General features: G+C 41.1%; 1 protein-coding gene across 1 annotated transcript; it reads right to left on the bottom strand.

The window, feature by feature from the left end:
• Window positions 1-191: 191 nt before the first annotated feature.
• Window positions 192-19,690, bottom strand: kif14 (kinesin family member 14). Its single transcript, XM_035653823.1, has 29 exons — window positions 18,639-19,690; window positions 17,742-17,996; window positions 17,494-17,581; window positions 17,231-17,329; window positions 16,930-16,982; window positions 16,801-16,831; window positions 16,381-16,488; window positions 16,078-16,194; window positions 15,602-15,720; window positions 14,879-15,051; window positions 13,254-13,401; window positions 12,611-12,674; window positions 12,188-12,372; window positions 11,904-12,006; window positions 11,547-11,704; window positions 11,276-11,423; window positions 10,711-10,857; window positions 9,942-10,074; window positions 9,252-9,345; window positions 8,995-9,133; window positions 8,245-8,351; window positions 6,713-6,813; window positions 6,054-6,284; window positions 5,566-5,753; window positions 4,913-5,065; window positions 3,962-4,084; window positions 3,717-3,791; window positions 1,964-2,114; window positions 192-1,674 (listed from the first exon to the last, which is right to left on the bottom strand). Exons 1-29 carry the CDS (start codon window positions 19,688-19,690, stop codon window positions 1,304-1,306), a joined length of 4,914 nt encoding a protein of 1,637 aa, XP_035509716.1. The 3' UTR covers window positions 192-1,303.
• Between the last annotated feature and the right edge of the window lie 802 nt (window positions 19,691-20,492).

Here is a 20,492-nt window from a genome sequence, read left to right as displayed (position 1 = left end):
ATTTAATTCACTCCAAGGTAGCCCATTTAAGGAACGTGTATATGAATGTTTAGATAAATGTGAAATGTTTATAATGTAAACTGTGCTGGATTCCAGTATTAACAACTAATAACAAAATCTCCTTATAGGCGCAGTCTTCACCAGGAGCTTTACTGAACAGTGACCTGCAGTATGAAAGGTTTGGGTCCTTGTCAAATCAAGCCACATGCATTTATTGCAGAAGTACAAGTTCATCCATTATTTTGACATATAAAATTTTAACACAGTGATACAAAAATACTGAAAGGACATAAAATACCACTTTGTTGAAGTACATGTATTAAGAAGAAGTTTCTCCAGAGTGCAAATTGTTGCAGGACACGTTATAACAACATAAAAGACTTTATGAAAATATTAGAACCAAATATAGCTTCATACAAGAAAGAAATCAGATACAGCGGAGAAGGTCAGAATGCCTTTCATTATTTTTTTCTTTTTTCCCCCTCCAGAACACTACCTGAGCTGCTGCATAGTGAAATCTTTTATGTTTGAAGTCATTAAAAAAAGCAACAAACAATAATTTAGAGTCCTCTGAAAAATATAGTACAACATAAAAGACCTGGTACAGCACAAGTGAACAGTCTCCTTACAGCCAACTGTGCCTAATGGTATTTACCCATCATGAGTGACCTTGTTAAACTCTGCACATTCTGGTGAGTGAAGCGTTTGTTCTAATACTTGTATCCAAAATATCTTTAATGCTCTTAGTAGCAAATAATAACTGGAGTTAGAGTGGGTCCTCTTCCACGGACACTGCCATGTTGAACCGCCATGTTTGTACAGTAGCCCAGAACGGACAACCCAAACGCTGGCTGTAGATGGGGCCTTTCACGTTTTAATCGACCATCATAGTTTCTCCTACACGCTTGGAACGGGAACGAGGCAAGGGCGTACTACACACCTACAGCACATCTGGACAGTAGTGCTTTTTATACCCAATCAGAAGTGACACAGTGATAGGAATTATTGCTCTAGTTTGAGCATATTGAATTATTTTGTTTGCCTGCATTTAGTATTTTCTTTGTAATCCAAAAAAATAGCCCATAAAAATATGCAGATATTTAGAGATATTTAAAAAGCAGAGTAGATTGTATGTGAATAGAACACTTTATCAACTTGGATGGTGACACTAAAGAAGACTCTGCAGTGGCTGTTGTATGACCCACTTGTTATTACCAGCAGAAAGCTATCAGCAGTTCATTTTTACAGTAAATCGTACACGATGTGAGTGCATCATGAAGGATAAAACATAGTACAATGCACATCACACCCAGTGTGGGCTGCCTTTGGACGACGCACCAGAAGGGAGAGAGTACACTATCTTACTCACGACTTGATGTCTAACAGCACTGTAAGTGGTAGCACTCTCTTTAGTTAACATTTCATCCTCTGCGCTCTTATCTGAAGCGGCAGAGCTTCTGCCCTCTCCAGCTCCCTGTTGGTTCCAGGAGGACAGGGACTGCAGGGCAGAGTAGAGCTCGTCTCGTGCATCAACGACGCTCTGAAGACAGGGAAGCTGCAGGGACAGCGTCAGTGCTCCCTCCTTGGACAGACCAGTGATCAGCTCATCAACAGCCTTGGCAGAGGAGGAGATCAGCTCTCTGCAGCTGCCGAGGTTGGAGTCTCTGTCTTTTCCTGGAAGGAGAGTGACAGTCAGATAGAAGAAGTCACACAGACACAATACACAAATCTGGTATATTTTGTTGAGGATACACAGATATTACATCAGTGATGATGAAAAACAACTATAGCTTTTATGCCATATTATAAAACTGAAGAAGCTCTGATTGGCAGAGACACAGGCAAAGCTGTTATGAAACACCCAATAAATCCAAATGTAACAGTTCATTATACATAAGAACTGCATACTTTGATGCAAGAGACAACATTTCTAAGTGATGTAAAGTCTGTCAGAGCGCTTCACCTCGCAGGGCGGCAGACAGAGAGGAATGCAGCTGTCTAATGGCCTGGTTCAGCTGGAACAGCTTGGTGGCTGCAGTCCTCAGTTCCTGCAAATGAGAAGCTGAGGCCTCCTCCTCCCCCTCATCCACCTCCTCTGGGTCAGTCTCCCTCGCCTGTTTGAAAACATGAACACACCCAAAAGTGAATACAAGACAGAACAAATAAACAGTACTAAATGCAACGCATAAACACATACACATGAAATATCACACCCTTGGACAATATATCATTTGTTTAAAAAATTCCACTTTCTCGGTTATTAACCACTAAAGAGCTCTTAGTAGCACCAACAGTAATGGCTCGAGGGAGTGTTACTCAACAAATGATCTTATCCTAATATCCTCCAACTACTTCTTCCCCATTGGACTTGAACCAGAGATCTTTAGTTGTCACTTCCAATTCTGTACTTAGTCTAAGAATCACACGGATGCATGCAAACACACACACACACACACATACACACACACAGTTGCAAATGATGTCAGTGAATGAAGGGCTTCCATGGTGATGTGTCCTTTTCTATGACTTCAACCTAAAAGCCTCCTCCCCAGTTCACTACAGCACACAGCAGAAGATGTTGTTGTGCTACATCCTTTACTCCAGCACCCAGTTCAATACACAAGCTATTTCACTTATGTTTAACTTCTTTAACAAATTATTGGGTTTAATACGTGTTTGTCTCTACGTTTTCCTCAAATAAAACATAAATACGTTACATTTTGACCACAAAGTGTAATGACAATCTCATAACTGCTTAAAAGAAAGCCACTTTCCCCCATTTATAACCAACATTTGAATCGCCCTTTTCTAAAAAAGGTGCTACATTAACTATAAAAGTACAATTTTTTGGGTTCAGTAAATGACAACGTCTGCTACAGTAGACATTTATAGATGCATTTATATCGACAATTATGCACGTGTACAGTCCTCGGTTACATGAAAGTAGTTGCCTCAGGCTATAACTCAGGTTTATTTGACTACAATAACACTGTGGGCAGCAAAATGCCCCTGCGCCTATATGTGTCAATGATTGGTTTTAACAAAAAAAAACTGCTAGTTTGTGTGGCTAAGATAACGGCAAACAAGCCTGTTAGCCGTGACTGATGCCACTTCATTCAACACATTCATTACCTGAACGATTGTCAAGGGATGACTGCAGAGAGATAAGCCTACAGAGCATTGAGCTTTACAGGAGCAATAAAGGCTGAGTGGCATCTTTAACAGGCCTGCTGTGGGTGTGGGTATTAATCTGTGACATTTAAGCCTGTGTCAAGATGGAAGATTGTTTTTTAACCTTTACATATCCAAGGAAGCTTTGTTGAGCGTGTATTCAGTCTTTCAAACACCGTCTACCCAAATAATTACCAGTAGTTTTTGTAATGAAGCTGCAGATAGCCAGTGGGTGATACCATTAACCAAATTCTTTAATTTATAAATGTCAAAATTCTGATTTTTGTATGTACAAATAAATTATTGGCAAACTAGAATATGAAACATCATGAAACTGTAAAGGGTAATAAATTATTTAAAAGGGAGTTATGGTTTAGACAATGAAGTAATACAAATATACATCCACAAAAGTACAGCTTGGAGAACAAAATATGTCATTTTCGTGTCATTTTCTGGTTAAGTGTATTTCAAGCATTTTGAATTAATAAATAAAAATTCCAGTTTGGAAGAGGGATTTTGTGGCAGATTTCACTGCTGAAACTCACCATGATATGGCAATGCATGTAGCTCTGCAGAGCACGGGCTAAGTCAAGCATCTTGGATTTTAGGCTCTGCAGGACCTGTAAACAGAGGTGGATTATCAATGATGACATCTGGTTTTAACGAATATTTACCAAGACCTTTATGGGAAGTAAATTATCAACACAAAATCCAATGATATAACCAAGACAACTTGTGTGATAGGATGATTCAAATATAATTCCCAGACAGCCTGGTTATGATCTCTTACTGGGTTTCTGGGGTAGGACAACTGAGCCTCTCTCAGCATTTCTCTGGTGATGATGAGGGAGTCCTCTAAGAGAGAGTGGACGCCTTTCTTGGTCCCCTTTAGCAGGCACAAGACAATGGATTGCTGAAAAGATGCAATCATATATTAACAAATCATATTTTTGATAGCACTTTTCTGGTCAGTCACCAAGAGCTACAAAATACAATAAACACAACAAACAAAGATATTAGTGATGGTTTAGAACAGAAAATGAGAAGTAAAGCCTGACTGATATTGGATGTTTGAGGCCAATAGATGCTGATATTTGAGAATTAAAATAAATCTGATAAAGACAATCAATCTTGACTGATTATATATATAGTTTTTGACATCTTTGGTTTTCAGTTCTCATTGCTCATTACACTACATTTTCCAGAGTTCACCTATCTGAGTCTTTCAAATTGGATGTTCTGTAGGGGAGTTCATTTCTTTGGTTCAGTTATGAATATACTTATGATACACCCTGTGGTTGTTTTGACTGCTTTTTCAGGAAAGGGTGAAAAAAAAAAAAAAACAACTATGAGAAGCACACAAATGTGATAGATATATGCTAATCGCTGTATTGAATAAAACTAAACTGAAGAGAAAACAATACAATAGAATTGTATCATGTCCTTTACCAACCTCCTTGCACTAAATGCTGTAGACCTCTAAAAAAAGACTAACTCTGAACATTTCTTAACATTTCCCCTCCGTTTACACAACATAACGAGATACCACTGCCCTTGCACATCGAAATCAAACATGCTGCAACCTTGATCCTCAACAATTTCCCACCCTGTAATGTTCCTTGCTCCAAGATCCACACAGCTAATATTCCATTCTCCAGTATTGTGGAATGGGGCTTGATTATTGTGTACCCCGGAGCTTTGACAGGGATAGTAGCTGCTGTGGTATTAATGGTGGTGTTACCTTGCCTGTGGCCTGGGCACCCCACTCCACAGCATTCAGCTTCATGCCTGTCATTGCCGCCAGGTGGCCGAGTGCAAGCAATGCTGCATCCAGGCACTGACCGCTCTTCCTCCGTGCCTCTGTTACCATTGACGTGATCTCAGACTCACAACCCTGGATGGGGAGAAAAGTTTCATTTTCAGTCAACATCAAGTCAGCACAAACAAACAAGTTGAATTAAAATTGATTTAACAGTAAATCAATGCAAGCAAGCCAACAAAACGGTCGACATAGTCTAAAGGGTCAGAAAATAAATTAAAATGCTAGAGAATCAGGAGTGAGAGAGGAAAATTGTGTGTTTAGGGGCTGAGGCTGGTAAGGAATTTAGATTTTTTTTTCCATATATTCATGTTCTGTTTGGGGCTCAAGGTTGAGAATTCCCTCCGCTTGGTCATTTCCATAGACAGAGCTCAAACAGCTCAGAGCTAAGACACGTCAATTAATGCTGTGCATTTTGATTAGCCACCCCCTGTCCAAAATACACTAAATTGAAAATAATTTTTCAGCTCACATTTTGCACTCTTTTCAACTAATTTATATACTGCAATTGCCATGAAAAGCACAATATAATGTCGCTGCATGGCCATTTATGCAGTCTACTTTTTGGGGTTTACCTGAATAAGCAGCTGGAAGAATCCTCCCATCTTCTTGACTTGGCTCTTGAGTTCCTCAGCGATGGTGTAAAGCAGGCCGGAGGAGGGTTTAACACTGGCCAGCCACTGCATGGTAACGAACACTGCGCTCTCTATGGCTGTGGTAGCCTTGACCAGCTGAGTCTGGGCCACCAAGTTACACATAAACACTGCAGGAGATAAAGCCATATTTACAGATCGGCCCATCTTTGGTTCACAGTTAATTTAAAAAAAAAGAGAAAAGGTAATCCTGGGCCTTTCAGAATAGTCTGCAAATTACCCGATTACAATTACAAAGAAAAATAATAAGAAAAGTGATCTTCTTTTGACCCGTTACCTGTCTGTAGTTAACTATATAAACTTTAACTACTAACTAATTAAAACAGAAGAACCAACTTGTTTACTTATTTGGATCCCATGTACTTTGCTTTTCTCACTCATAAAAGACAGAATTCTAGGTTGAATCTCACCGTTTTCCTGGTTGTCATCATCCAGGCTGTCATATAGTTCAGATATGGTCGAGACCGCCATGTACACCAGGTGCAGATCAGAGGCCAGTCTGTCTGCCATGCTCTCTTCGGTCCCACTACAACCACGCAAACGGGCGACTGAATGGCCAATAAGCTCCTTGCAGATGCCAGGCATTGCAGAGTTTGTGCTGATGGAATGGGTGGAGGGTGGTTTGACCACACCCATCAGTCCTGGAACAGACACAGTGAAGAGTTGGGGCATGCTCACAAGACTAGACTAGATAGCAAAAATTCACTTTTACAAAAACAAGTGTAGGACCCAGTTTTTATATTATATTGAAGCATTGCATTTATTTCCCCAATTTTTAATCTGTGTAGCATTTTACAAATGTACATGTTTTGTGCAGATAAAACAACCTGGCCCTCTAAACATCAAAACCAGGTTTCTGTGCACTGTCCAAGTTGCTTATATTAGATTCCAATAAATACTGTATGTTGATTGTTGACATATTTCCTGATAACTATTCCCATCTCAAACTAAATTATAAAAAAGACCTGCTAAAAAAAAAAAAGATCTGCCTCATGTGACAATAGCTATTTAAAATATGGTGTTAATCAGAAAGCAGAAAATATTCAAGTCGTTTTGTTCAGTGCCTTACCAGCAGATTCTGAGGAGCTATTGTGAAGGCTTTGAATGGGATGTACCCGGATCTCGTAGAGGCGCCCTGAGATTCTCCTGCTCTTCAACAAGCTCCTGCTCCTGATGGCAAACAAACCATGCAAAGCAAAACCCTGTGAGGACCCTGCCAACAGTTTGTATCAACATTTATAATGATGGGATTGGAGTCAGACTACATTAAGCAAATCTGATTTTAAAGGCCCAGTGTGTTACATTTAAGAGGATCTATTGCCAGAAATGGAACTTAATAGGTATGTTTTCATTAGTGCCTAATCACCTGAAAATAAAAATCGGTGTGTTTTTGTTACCTTAAGAGTGAGATGTTTATACCGATATCTACAAATGGAACAGGTCCTCTTCTACAGAGTCCGCCATGTTTCTACAGTAGCCCAGAACAGACAAACCAAACAAACAGTGCTCTAGATAGGACCTTTTGTGTTTTTCCACAACCACTGTAGTTTCTCCTTCACACTTGGATGGGGCGCGGTATTCAGTTGGTTGCAATCTGTAACACCATTAGATGCCACCAAATCATAATCAATGGCACAATCAGACATGGCTTCTGTGTTATTTTTCAAAGATTGCGTGTTTAACTCCTCAGTAATACATTTTCATTATTATGAACAAATTACAGGAGTGAAAATTAGTAAACAACCAGGACTGTGGCTATAAGGCGTAGACATGGGTTTAATGGAGTCGGAGAGAGAAAGAAGGGATGAAGGAACCACAGAGCCTGTGCCATGTTTCATTTGGCTGGTCTGCTGTTAACTCAGGCACCAACCAGGAGCACCATAAACATGCTTGACAAGAATAACAACAATGTTAGGGGAAAATGTTGGGGGTTCTGCATGTGCCATAGGTGCTGTGTGTGTATGTTTTGGTTGTGGGTTATAGTGGAAGAAACACAGAGACCCTGAGTGGCCTTTCCTTTTCTAAACCCCTTGGCCTGGCCTTCATGGAAATGAAATTAATAAACAGAGGAAAAAGAATAAAGAGGGAAATATTCTGTGGGCAGCAAACTTCGCATCAACTTTTCACGAGAGAAAGAAGGATGTGTTGAATGTCAAAAATATGCGCTGGGTTGTAAATCACATTGTGGAAACAAGGAGGACTTTATGAAAATAACCAAAATCTTCCAAACTGTCTCACAAAAATGATTTTCCGTGTTCCATCCACATACCTTTCAACTTTCCATATACATCCATTTGCCCAAGGCATTGTTCATATTCAAAGAGGCTGTAAGTTCAGCTGAGCATGAGGGCTGCGGGTTTAACACCCACACACTCTAAGGCAAAAGCACCGTCAGCCAAGCTCCGGTACTGTAAGCAAGTATGGTGGACACTCGCAGAGACTTTCCTGTACTTCTCTCCAAAACACTGTAGGTGTGAACACTTACACCTTCCGAGTGATTGGACAAGAATACCAATTAAGTCCCTGAAATCTAATGTAAACGTCAGGTGCTGGAAAGAGGGATTGATGGCTAGGAGAAGAGAGGAAGAGCTGGATAATTACCTTCTGCGTGAGAAGGAGGAGGTGGAAGCAGAGGAGGCCGATATATCTTGCTCCCACTCATCATCGGGGTCATAAAACACATCGTCATCTTTAGAGGTGGAATCCCCCTGCGGAGAGTAAACTATTGCTGACATGCCCAGTCTTCATTTACTCAACTTAATGAGAAAAACGCAGCAAAGTGAGGCAGCATCCCTCTTTCAAGCATTAAACAACCGATTCTAGACTGTAAATAAGGTCAAATGCCTGGGAAATTGGCAATTGCACTTGAACTGATGTCAGACTCTGAATATGCAGAGTGAGGAACAGACAGGCTGGCTGGTTGAATATGCTTCACTCAACAGGCATCATACATCAGCTTACTAGAGCACTGATATACTAGAGCACTAAAATTAAATAAGCAAGTATGCACAAGCTTCCTGTGAATTTTCAAGCATTTTGTTGGTACTTGTTGATAGTTTATCAGCTCGATCGTATGTCTATTCATTGCAACGAACGGCAAATTGGAGTTCACAATTCATTTAATTTGCAAATATTTAGACAGGTGGAGGAAACTGTCATTACAAAAGTTTCCACACCAGGAATGAGCTCTGTTTTACTCCCATTTTCATTTCAATGAGAGTAAAATTTGAATTAGTCGGGTGTCAAAACACATTAAGAATTGCATGTCTTGTTGAAGTTTCTAAAACATTAAAACAATCGTCAAATCAAAACAATTGATGACTTGGAGGGCAAAACTGATTTAAGGCAGACCTGCTCGAGTTCCCTCATGGCAGCCATGTTGTTCTGGAACTTGTCCAGGCTCCAGAAAGTTGAGATTCCCAGCTTTGTGTTTTGAACCCGCACCTGTAGCAGACCACCCTGCTCCAGGTTCTTGTCAGAGCTTTCGTGTCTACAAGAGAGGAGAGTCAAATTATTTTTAGTGAAGACAATACCTTCTTCCAAACTGGGCCTGTTAACATTAATGTCTAATAAATCACATATGTAAACTGTTCGCGCAGACTTCACACCTGCTGAAGACTGTGTTTTTCCTCAGTTTAGCACTGATCTTATTGGCTTCCTCAATCATCAGGGACAACTTCATGGCATCCCACTGTGGAGGAGCTGCAATAAAGAAATGAAACACATAACTTCACCACAGCCAACCGCCCCCGGTCAAAGAGCATCTGGCTTAAATGGTCTTTATTTCAGCCTGACGTGACAGACTCTACAACAAGAACATCTATAAATGTGGCTGTAAGTAATAAGAACTCCTTGACTCCTCTGTTGTCTTTGGCCTGAGTGAGCGACATGTATAAGGTATGTTTGTGTAAGGGGGAAGAAGAGTAGGAAGATAGATACAAAGATACATTTTAGTGCTCTGTTCCACTTCAATTGTATAATTAGGCAAAGTTACATTTAAATTCTTTGTATACATTGCACAGCAGTACTGCAGAATAACCACCATGCATATGAAGAATAGTTTATCACTGGTCAGTAAATGACTAAATGAGCTAAGTTCTATGGCCTCTCTGCCTTCATCTTTGCTCCTATTAAACTGAAGTCCAGTGTTTATATCAGGTCTTGGCAAACTCTCTCTACTCTACTGTGTGTGGCTTAAAAAGATGAACCCCACCCATCTGGTACTCCACTTACATGGTGTGAATTGCTATTTTGGTTCCCAACTCCAATATGTACTGCAGTGACTTGAAAGCTCTCACCATTTCGGGGAGTGTGATTTTCTCTCATGGCTCGTTTCTTCTGCATCTCTTCAAGCTCTTTGCTGATCTTCCTCTTCTCTGCCTCCAGGGCCTCAACAATCTTCGCTTGACGCACATGGTGTTCCTCCATCGCCTGGAGTGAATCATGGTAATGTACACAATATTAAAAACCACTAGGCCAAAACATTATGCCTAGCGCCAAGCTCTACCACGACTCAAACACATCCCAAATGGCCCATCAGTTAAACATAGAACCCAGTCTCTGGCTAATTTTAGATAATCAGAAATCCTGAGAATGAGCAAATGAAGGAGATGTTTTTATGACATTTACAGTTTACAGGAATGATCCAGATTTTCCGTAGACTTCTACACATCTAAGGATCAGGAAAGGGAAAAATGCCAAAAGCTGAATGAAATAAGATTTGTTTAAAATCTTCTCTTAGATACTGCCGCTCAACCACCAACTACCCCAGCACCCGTTTCCTCCAGGGGGAAAATGGGATTCGCTCCTCAGTGTGAGGGCAAGAAATGAGATCTGTAAAACTGTTCAATTTTTTATTCAGACCTTTTAAAAAGGCTGATAGACATCAATAGCAGGACAAAGCAGAGTGGACAACTTTGTGTGGGTGGGAGTAATTTTCCTTTTTTTTTTTTTTTGACCGAGCAAAACCTGCCCAGCACAATAAAACTTTCCAGGAACCTAAAAGAGCCAACTTCATTAAAGTGAGAAGGAAATTTAACATTCCCAAGTGCAGTTCTGGCATCTGACCTGGGCTTCCATGTGCAGGCGGAGGCGTGTCTTGTGGGTGTCCACCTCATGCTCAAGCTCCAGCTTGGCCATTTTCAGCTTTGCCATCTGGCTGGCCACCCTCTGCTGGTCCAACTCCTGCTGACGCTTCCGCTCAGTCTCCACATTCTGAAGGAATTATATTTTGGCATTACTTAGCATTGGTTGGGCACATTGACTGGGTGAAGGAATATACAAAAAAGATTATACATGATAAGAACTATTTGATGGTTCTTTAATAATGTAATACAGTATACAAGATTTAATAAAATACACTTTATTTCAATTTGAAATTATAGTTTGGTCACACCTTTAGGCAATCTGATTTCCAATAACTACAAGAGCAGTACAGCTAAAAAGAAATGTAAAAATGTCAATACCAACAAAGAGTACATTGGTCAGAACTATAGTTCCCTGCAAATGGACATCATTTAATAGTTATGATCCCCTAAAACGATCATAAATGGAAGAGAATGCTCAGCAATGCCCAGTAACCAGACCGTGAGAGTAGAATGTTTGAATGTTGAAAAAAGGAAGTTTTGTGTACCAGCTCTTTCTCCAGGGCTCGGATCCTGTCTTCATAAAGTGCCTTTTGGTCTGATAGCTCCTTCTGGGCCACCTCTTTTGCCATTTGGATTCCCTGAATCATCTCCTCTTTTGCCTTCAAATGGGCTTCTTCAATTTCTGCCTCCAGCCTGGGACACACAAAGATGGCTTAAGGGAGTGATGGTTTTGATTATTAGATAAATAGATGTTCCCTGAAACAACATTTTTAAAAAAGACCAGGATGGCTGGTATTGTGTTTTTTTTGTACTCACTGAGCTCTTTGAGCTGCAAGTAGCTCATTCTTGGCAAATTCAAAGTCTTTATGGCCATCGCCTGCACTTGTCCAGCATGACACCCGCTTTCCAGACTGCACCTCTGCTGGATGGTTGAAGCGGAAGTAGTGGTCTCCACCGAGAATCACCCTATCGCCCTGGAAACCATAACCACAGAGATGAGAAGAGTTAAATTAATTACTAAATAGATAAACGGGTTGGTTGTGATTGATTTAGCTTGTGGGTTTCATTTAGAGAAAATTACAAAGTACAAAGAAAGCCTTTGCACAATCTTACTATAAGTTACTCCATAGGATAATGCTAAACAGATGGGTCAGATCTTTTTGATGTACTTACGTGATGCAGGACAGTGGATTCAGATATGAGGTTTCCATTAACAAAGGTTTTGGCGTTTTCCATGGGAGTGACGCTGACAGTTCCCTGGATGTTGGTTATAACACTAAAACAAACAAATCTTGGTTATAAAACTAAAACAAAACTAAATGTCAACATCACTGCAGCGGTGCAACTCTGTTTAATAAGGACACATACAAGACCACATACTATTTTACAATTTAATTATAATGCAATCGCTCTTGCCGCCACTTGCATTTTCTAATCCTCCAGCAATTCGTTTTTACCAGTGTTGGTCAGCAATGAGGGCTCCTGTCAGCTGGATGTCATGGCTGGACTCAGACTTGAGCTTGCCCACTGTGGTCTGACCCTCTTTGATCATGTAGAGAAGCATCTCAGACAGCTGAGGATCCTCGTTCAGGTTCACAAGGTTGGGAAGACGATTGTCCACTTTGAATGTCGCACCTGCTTTCTGAAAAGACAGAGAACGTTTCTGAGCACTTTGTTCACACAATTGTTATTAATGTGCGGACACCAGAATATTTATTGCAGCTTGTTTCAGGGTTTGTTAGGGTCAGCGTGGTGAAGGGATTATTGTACTTTTGGACACAGTGGATGGGAGCCTTGAGACAGTAAAATCAAAAGTACTTTATGTATTAAAGTAGAAAAATAAATAAAATGGAAACAAATGTTATGCTCAAAAGAATTACCTGCAACTCTTTGGTCTCTTCACGTTTGCGGATTTCAGCTTGCTCCAGTTTCTCTCTCCATGCCCTGCCAGAAATTAAGATAAAAAATAAATTACCTGAGAGTATTTCTGCCATAATACTTTAACAGACTGATTATACACTAATGATAAAATACCATAGGAATAGTAGATTTCATTTCTGCCAATAGATCCTCCTTAATGTTACACACTTTAAGATATTCCCGACTGAATCATTTATAAACCTTCTCTCTGACTAAAGTTTAGAAAAACCTTTTTTATTCTGTCAACTATACAGAATAATAAGACTTGAATCTTTGTATATTAGTATTAGCCCATTTTCATACATTACTTTAAATCAGTCATGTTTAAATATATGGAACAGTGTGTCCAAGATGATAAAACAGCACATTATCTACATATGAAAACAGAATCAATACATGCAAACATTCTGTATTTACATTTTTACAAAAATATCATGACTGTGACATGAGTATGAACATCACTTTGATACGAGGGTTCTCTAAACTGTTTAAATCAGATACAGTATTTACTTTGACCCGCTCAAAAAGGAGACAGATAATATCTGTTGCGTCAGAATAAGAAAAAAGAAAAAGTTATAATTACGGCACTGCACTAATACTGACCGGTTGGCCTCGACCATTTCTCTCTCTTGCTGACAGAGTTTGTTCCTCAGGGCACAGATCTCCTGCTGGAACAGCCTGACCCGCTCTGGTTCAATGCCCTGGGAGCTCATCTGGGCTGCTCGCAGCTTCTCCACCTCAGCCTTCAACTCTGAAAACACACAAAGTTAGTCCCAAATGTTTTGTGAAGCTAAAATATATATCACAGTTAAGAGCAAATATGCACTTCAACTACAAATCAAATCTAACACAAATCAATATGAAATCGCAAGGTGTTACAGAAAAATCCTGAGTCTATTTTAAGACATGACTTTAACAGACGCTAGAGAAATATTCCAATATTGTCAGTGAACTTATTGAAGACAAATTTTCTAAGCAACCGTGGCCTGATTTGTAATATATTTGAGTCATATTAGCTTTGAGAATCATACACTGACAGGTGATGTGAGAAGACCCCACAGCAAGAGCTCCCCTTACTGCTAAAAACGTCAAACAGCAGGGCAATCATCTTATGAAAAATAATACTTGCATGACAGTTAGCCGCCATGTGCAGCTGACAGTGCATAAATATGGCCTGGAGGCAAGGTTAGGGCCAGGCCTTAATTGAACTGGGTAGTGAATAAGCTGGTGATGGATAGACGGACAGGCAGGAGGGTGTGTGGGAGAGAAGGAGAGCGAAGGAGATCAAGCGCAAGACACAAACAGAAAGAGAAAAAATAAAAAGAAAGGGAAACATACAGACAGAAACAATGAGGCAGATGAAGATGCTAATTGACAGACGGACAACCAAGACAGAGAGCGAATGGCCGCTCAAATTAGTGTGTATGCATGCAAGTTATTGAGGATAGAGGAAATGTGCTCTGTTGCTTCAAAACATGATTTTGTACTGTGAAATTCTTCCAGTGCACAAATAATACTCACACATGTGAGGCCAGAGACTTTCGTAACTACACTGCTCTGTATAGGCATCATTGATTTTCATTGTGAACAAGGACATACAGGTGTGGTGTGGTGCTGTTGTAGGATGGCAGATGTTCAGGTTCACAAAGAACCTGAAATAAACCCATTATGGTTTCAAAATAATAATAATAATAATAATAATACACTGCTGTATATGCATGCACACACTAAAAAAAAAAACAAAAAAAAAACCACTTTCTCAAGGCAGCAAGATGTTTTGTTACTGCTCCACCTTCCCCTCAGTTGATGTCAGAGGCAAAATTCTTTTCTCTTCTTTTTTCTTTCATCAGTCAATAATGGCCAAGGACTTACCTCAGCCACATCTACCTCAACTGGCAACATCCATAGTTAACGCTCGGTAAGTGTCCAAACTCAGCTACAAGCAACTGGAGGGATTCAGGCGTACAGACAGGTTCACAAACATACTTATAGAACAATAAAATGATGTATTATTGATTAGTACTGTTTAGGGTTAGATAAATACATTGATTCAAAGCAGCAGCGTGTAGGATTTAGAGACATCTAACGGTCTAGTTGCAACTCCCTCGCTTCATCTCCTAGTGTTACACCCTGGACCTTTAAAAACCTTATTTGCAGTTACAAGGAAATAAAAAAAAGCTTAATTAAGTTTAAGAGATTTGTGAATGTGGATATTTTGAGTGTCTGACCTCTGATGAGCTTGGCGCTGGTGTCCTCATTGACTTTTGCCACATTAATGATTGTGCGGGCCTGCTGGGCATAGCGCAGAGTGCTGAGGCTCTCCTCCACGTTGCTGCCCGCCGGGCTCAGCGTGGCGATCATGGCCGTCTTGGAGTTACCGCCGAGGCTCTCTTTCAACAGCCTGTGAAAGACAAAAATAATAATAAGGGACTAGGTTTAGGATCCTCTTTGGAAAGTCTGGAGATCTGGGGCCGTACATATTCATAAAACATCCTAATACAAAGAGTTGCTCCTAGTGACGAAATTCTAAGAAAATTAAGAGTTTCTTAATCCGAGGAGGCAGAAAGACAAAGAGCTAAGAGAAACATTCTCCAAACGCTGAATGACATGGAGTTAATGAAACCCTACAGATTATATCATGCAGGTATAATGTTTATGCTCAATCAAATTAGAGATGCGCTCACATCTCCCATCAAACACAAGAGCAAGAAATGTATTTTCAGTTATATAAAAAAATATTTGTATAATTTATATATTCTATTACCATTCAAGCAATGTGAACATCCATATATGCATGGTGTGCATATACCACACACAACTCCGGTATACTGTATACTGAAAATGTGGTTCACTTTTGTTTGTTTCTTTATAAAATTATAATAAAAAAAGAGATCAAAAATAAACATTGTGTTTTACAACAGCTACAGTGTACAAGCATTCTGATCTCTCACCATGTCAGGACAGACTCTCTGTACGGTATGAAGACCTTCTTTCTGGTCAGTGCTTGGTCCGACAGGGCTGAGATGACCTTTCCAAGGGTAAGGAGGGATTTGTTGATGCTAGCACCCTCCTATAATAACACAGCAAAAATGGTATTTCAAGTACATGTTTTATAAAACAATGCAAAGCAATGATAACAATACAACAATTATGATTCATTGATTGTTATTGATTTATGTAGCCCATATTTTAAGTGATTGTTTAGGTTTCAAAATGTCAGAATAAAAATGGCCATCATAAATCGCAGGACCCAAAATGAAAAAAAATAACTTGTTAGTAGAGGATATTTGCTTGCATAGTATTTGATTGATATTATTTATCTGATCATCTGAGCAAAAAACAACAACCCCAAGATAAAAATGTAACTGAGAAAAGCTATTTGTCCCATCTGAGCAGCAATAAGAAAGAATAATGTGGGTGTGTGTACCCTGAGTCGGTCTCCACTCGTCTGGGCCGAGTTACAGCGCTCGCTGCCTGCCAGGTCCACCAGGTTGATCCTGCTGGTGATGCTGTGCTCATGTTCCTCACCCTCCACAAACTCAGTCTGTACACAAGCACACAGAGAAACACTGCAACATTCAGCTTAAACACATGACATAATGACAAAGGCTAATTAGTGTGCCGCTGCAGAATTCATTTCATTTATATATGTACTCTCCACATTATTAAATGCATTTATTTTGTGCTTGTTTGTTTGCTGTGTGACATACAGTGATGTTGAGGTACATACCTGAGTCTGGGTCATAACCAGGGTGAAGACGGAGTGTGATCTGGAGCTCTTGTCATTCATCCCTGTAGCTGCTGTGGCTCTCTGTTTGTTGCCCAACTTCAGCCAACCCTAAAGAAGGACACTGTGAATTATAACTGAACCTCCTAGTGTGAAGTCTCTCTTGTGGTTATCAGCACCATTACTGTTATCAATGGTAGACTTGGGATATTTCTTTGATGCTAGGTACTTAAATCTATGGTGCGCCTCCACTTTAAGTTCAAAACATTCATAATCAGTTGTAATATTTCTGTGTTTCATCTGGGCTCTTAATCCACCTGACATTGGACCCTGACTTGTTCACTCATTTAAAGTCCTTTAAGCATCAGCTAAATGCCATGAATCTTAAAAGGAGAAAATGTCTTGACAGCAGTTTGAACTTACCTGAACGTCATTGTAGGAGCTCACAATATTCCTGTGAAGAAATGACACCGTGAGCAAGCCTTCAAATCAGTGGAGAATGTTCCTTTTGTTTTTATTGAATAGCAAGCAGACATTAAAAAGGTTTCTTACGCAGAGAGGTCAGCAACGTAGGGACCATGTACTGGATGCTCCCTCACTCTCAGCTGAAAACACAAAATCAACAGGGTTTTTTTCTTGACAGTACATATTCTCAGGGTATTCAGCCCTATGAATGACCATAAAAAATGGCCAACGGCATTATGAGCTCGCATGCATCTCTAAAGTGCAAAGTAGCTGGTTTATCTGGAAATGTACGTAGCAGCCAATTTCACCCAAAGCAAGCCACATTTTCTCTACCTAAACTTAGCAGTAGTTTCCTGGATTGTATTTGCGTCAGTCGTCAACTACTTACAGGCATATTCCTCTGGTTCGGCTCCTCCCGGGTCACCAGCAGGTCATGGATCTTCTCATTGTACACTTCAAAGAAGCTCATCTCTACATGACATTTGACCTGAAATATAACCATCCAAGAGACAATTTGATGAGTAATGTGACCAGAAACAAAATAACACATGTACACATTCAAGTCTTTTTTTTTTGGAGAACAATTAATTGAGTACAGGAACACAAACTAAGCATTTAACCAGGGATAAATCCTTGTAAGACAGATTTTACCTCTTCATTTTCCATGGAGGCCAACCTACAAAAAAGCTCATGGCAGAATCGCGGGATTACTCCTTCCTCCTCTCCAAAGCCCATCATCCTAAACGACAAGGATTTCAAACAAATCGAAATGACAGATTTCAATTTATATTACAACTGTATGCTTTTTTTCATAGCAAACAAAAATGAAGAGAGCAGAGGGGAGGGGTTCGAGTGGTGCACAGTTCACTGTAGTAAGCTTAAAACTAAAGCATACTCACGTGTACGACTTCCCAGAGCCTGTTTGGCCATAAGCAAACAGGCAGGTGTTGAACCCTTCGAAGGCCCGCAGCAGCAGAGGTTTGGCCAGAGTCTCGTACACCGTCTGCTGGCTGGAGAAGGTGGGGTCAAACTCATCCACCGAGCAGAAGGAGAAGTCGTAGGTGAAAGAATAGCTCTGTTTGGAGTCTGGGTGCTGGACAGTAGTCTCCTGCCCGTTCATGAAGATGACCTGCAAGGCCTTCTCCGCCTTCTCCCTACAACAGAGCAGAGGTATTACAAAAACTATTTCAGAGATGGATTTTGTTTACCAGAAAGAATGTTAATGTATATGGTCTAGCTTAGAACATTCCTATAAAAATTAAAAATAAATCACAATGTTCTAAAGCTCAAGGTAAGGATATCAGAACTTCTTGTGCTCAACCAACACGCCAAAACTTATATTAAGTTTACAATCGCAACAGACGAAAAGCAGCAAATCCTTCAACTGAGAAACTGGAACAGGTTTGTTTTTTCCTTGAAAAAAAAAAAAAAAAGGTGTTAAGTATTAATTAAGTTGCTTACTATTTTTCTGTCAGTCAACAAATCAATTCATTGACTAATTCCTTCAGCTATACAGGAGTAAACAGAGTAATTTCCATTTAATGCAGACAACATTTGACATGTTGTAAAATAAACTGCTACCCTCTTGTAAGGTGTTTGTGAAGTCCCCTAAAACCTGCTTACAGCCCGATGAAATAATGCTTTAATCACACAGGACCTGACTACACTACGTCTTGGTTTATCAGGTTGAACTGGACACATTCAAACGGCTCAGTCAGCATGAAGTTAACTAACTTTTGGAGAGTTAACATCTTCACAATTGACCCCCCAGTTAAGGCCAAGCTGACACTACGAACCTGGCGTTGAAAGGTCGCACACGCACCGCAACAGTCACTGCACTGTTCTCCATCTTCAATGAATCCTGCTGCCTCAGGGCGCAGGACACGGACTGCTCGGTGGACGCTGGAGCTGGAGCAGGAGTGGAGGTCCTGGTCTGGGTCGCGTCTCCCTTCTGGCTGGAGGTGGAGGTCTTCCTCACCTGCAGCGGGGCGTTGGTCTTGTGCCCACCTGAGGAGGCCTTGCTGGCCCGAGGAGCCGGGACAGGCTTTGCGTCCTCTGCTTGCTGTGCTCGGGACTTGGGCCTCTCTAGACTTAAAGATTTGGCCGCCACTGGTTTAGGGGCTTCTTTCCCCGCCAGTCTCTCGAACACGTCTCTCCTGGCTGCGATTTTCTCAAACGGGGTCTTTTTGGTGGGGGTTTTAAAGGTGTGGGCCTGGTCCTCTAGCTGCCTACTTATGGAGGAAGAAGCACAGGAGGAGGGCGTCTTGCTGAGCGCCGGCCTCGCATGGGTTTCCACACGAGCAGCAGTTTCTTTCCCTTTGCTCTTAGAGGCAGAGTCTCTTAAACTCACAGACCTGAATAAACCAGGGGCCCTACCGTTTGGTTCGCTGAGGACTTTCGGGGTCGGCTGCAGGCCTGTGCCGCTGACCCCGCGCTGCCCGTACACGCCTTTATCCATTGAGGGAGTCCTGGTCCGGCGCTGCAGGGTCAGTCTCTTCTCCGGAGCTGGTGTGGTATCCTGGCTGCTTTCAACCATCGTCTTCTCCGGTGTGTCAGCCCCGGTCTTCCTCCTTGACCTCCTCTGCAGAGTGAGTCGGCCCCGGTAAGGAGTCTGCTGCCCGCTGCCGCTTTTTGACAGCGCAGAGACGACGTAAGTCCGGTTCACCTGTCGGCTTTTATCCGACGTCCTGCTGTCTTCACACGCAGACTCTCCGGATGTTCTCTCGCTTATGCCTAGCGTCGTGTCTGTCGTTTTTCGCTCCCTGCCCGGCGTCCTGGAGGCTGGTGTGGACATTAAATGGTCATAATAAGCTGTGTGCTTCCTCGCTTGGACGCTGAATAACGACATGGCGGTCGGCTGTTTAAAAAAACTAAAACGTTAAAATGAGCTCAAGGGTTAAGTTAGCTAACGACAACTCCACTCCGGTTACCTAACTTACAATACACGACATGAAAAATGTCGAAGACGGACGCAGCCACGGCTCGGTATTTTAGGTAAAAGTGAACATAACTCCATTCCAGTGAAATATGACTGATATCCGGGCGAAGAGAGCTGCTTTTGTTTATTATTGTCCTCTCATCTCTTCCGCCATCGCCCGCTTCAATTTCAAACCGTCTCCGCTAGTGACAGCTGATTGGCTGAATTCTCGGAGAACGTGACGTCACGGCGCGGACGAGACGTGTAGTTGCCTGAGACTGACGCTAGGTGGCAGCATAATCAAGGCTATGAGCCATACATAACAGAGATTGAATTGTCACACACAGCTCCAAGGTTGTGTCTAAGTGGAGGAAATTGTGATACTCGTGCTTTCCCTTCTAAAATTAGCACAGTGCCGTTACAAAAGTGACGTACACCCCATAGTTTAAACATAAAAAAACAAAGGATGGATTCAGTGGCTTGCTTAAGGGCATCAACATTAGGCTTGATGTAGAACCACCCAGTTTAGGAGATCTTTTGATATCAAGACGTGCTGTCCAGAAACTTAATAAAACACAGTGAAATTGAAAGCAGTGTTATTTTTATCAGTCTTCAATAATGGTACACCAAAGCAGACTGTCCTTCAGCTGGAGGACCTGCGTTGAAGTTATTGGATTAGAGAAGATAACCCTCTATTTGAATAAATAGTCTTGCATTAATAACGCAACATAAT

This window comes from Morone saxatilis, unplaced genomic scaffold, assembly GCF_004916995.1.
Source record: "Morone saxatilis isolate NCDOM2014 unplaced genomic scaffold, NCSU_SB_2.0 Contig12, whole genome shotgun sequence".
Taxonomy (NCBI): Eukaryota; Metazoa; Chordata; class Actinopteri; family Moronidae; genus Morone; species Morone saxatilis.
The sequence above is the reverse complement of the archived record's forward strand: the minus strand, read 5'-3'. Positions and strand labels throughout refer to the sequence as shown.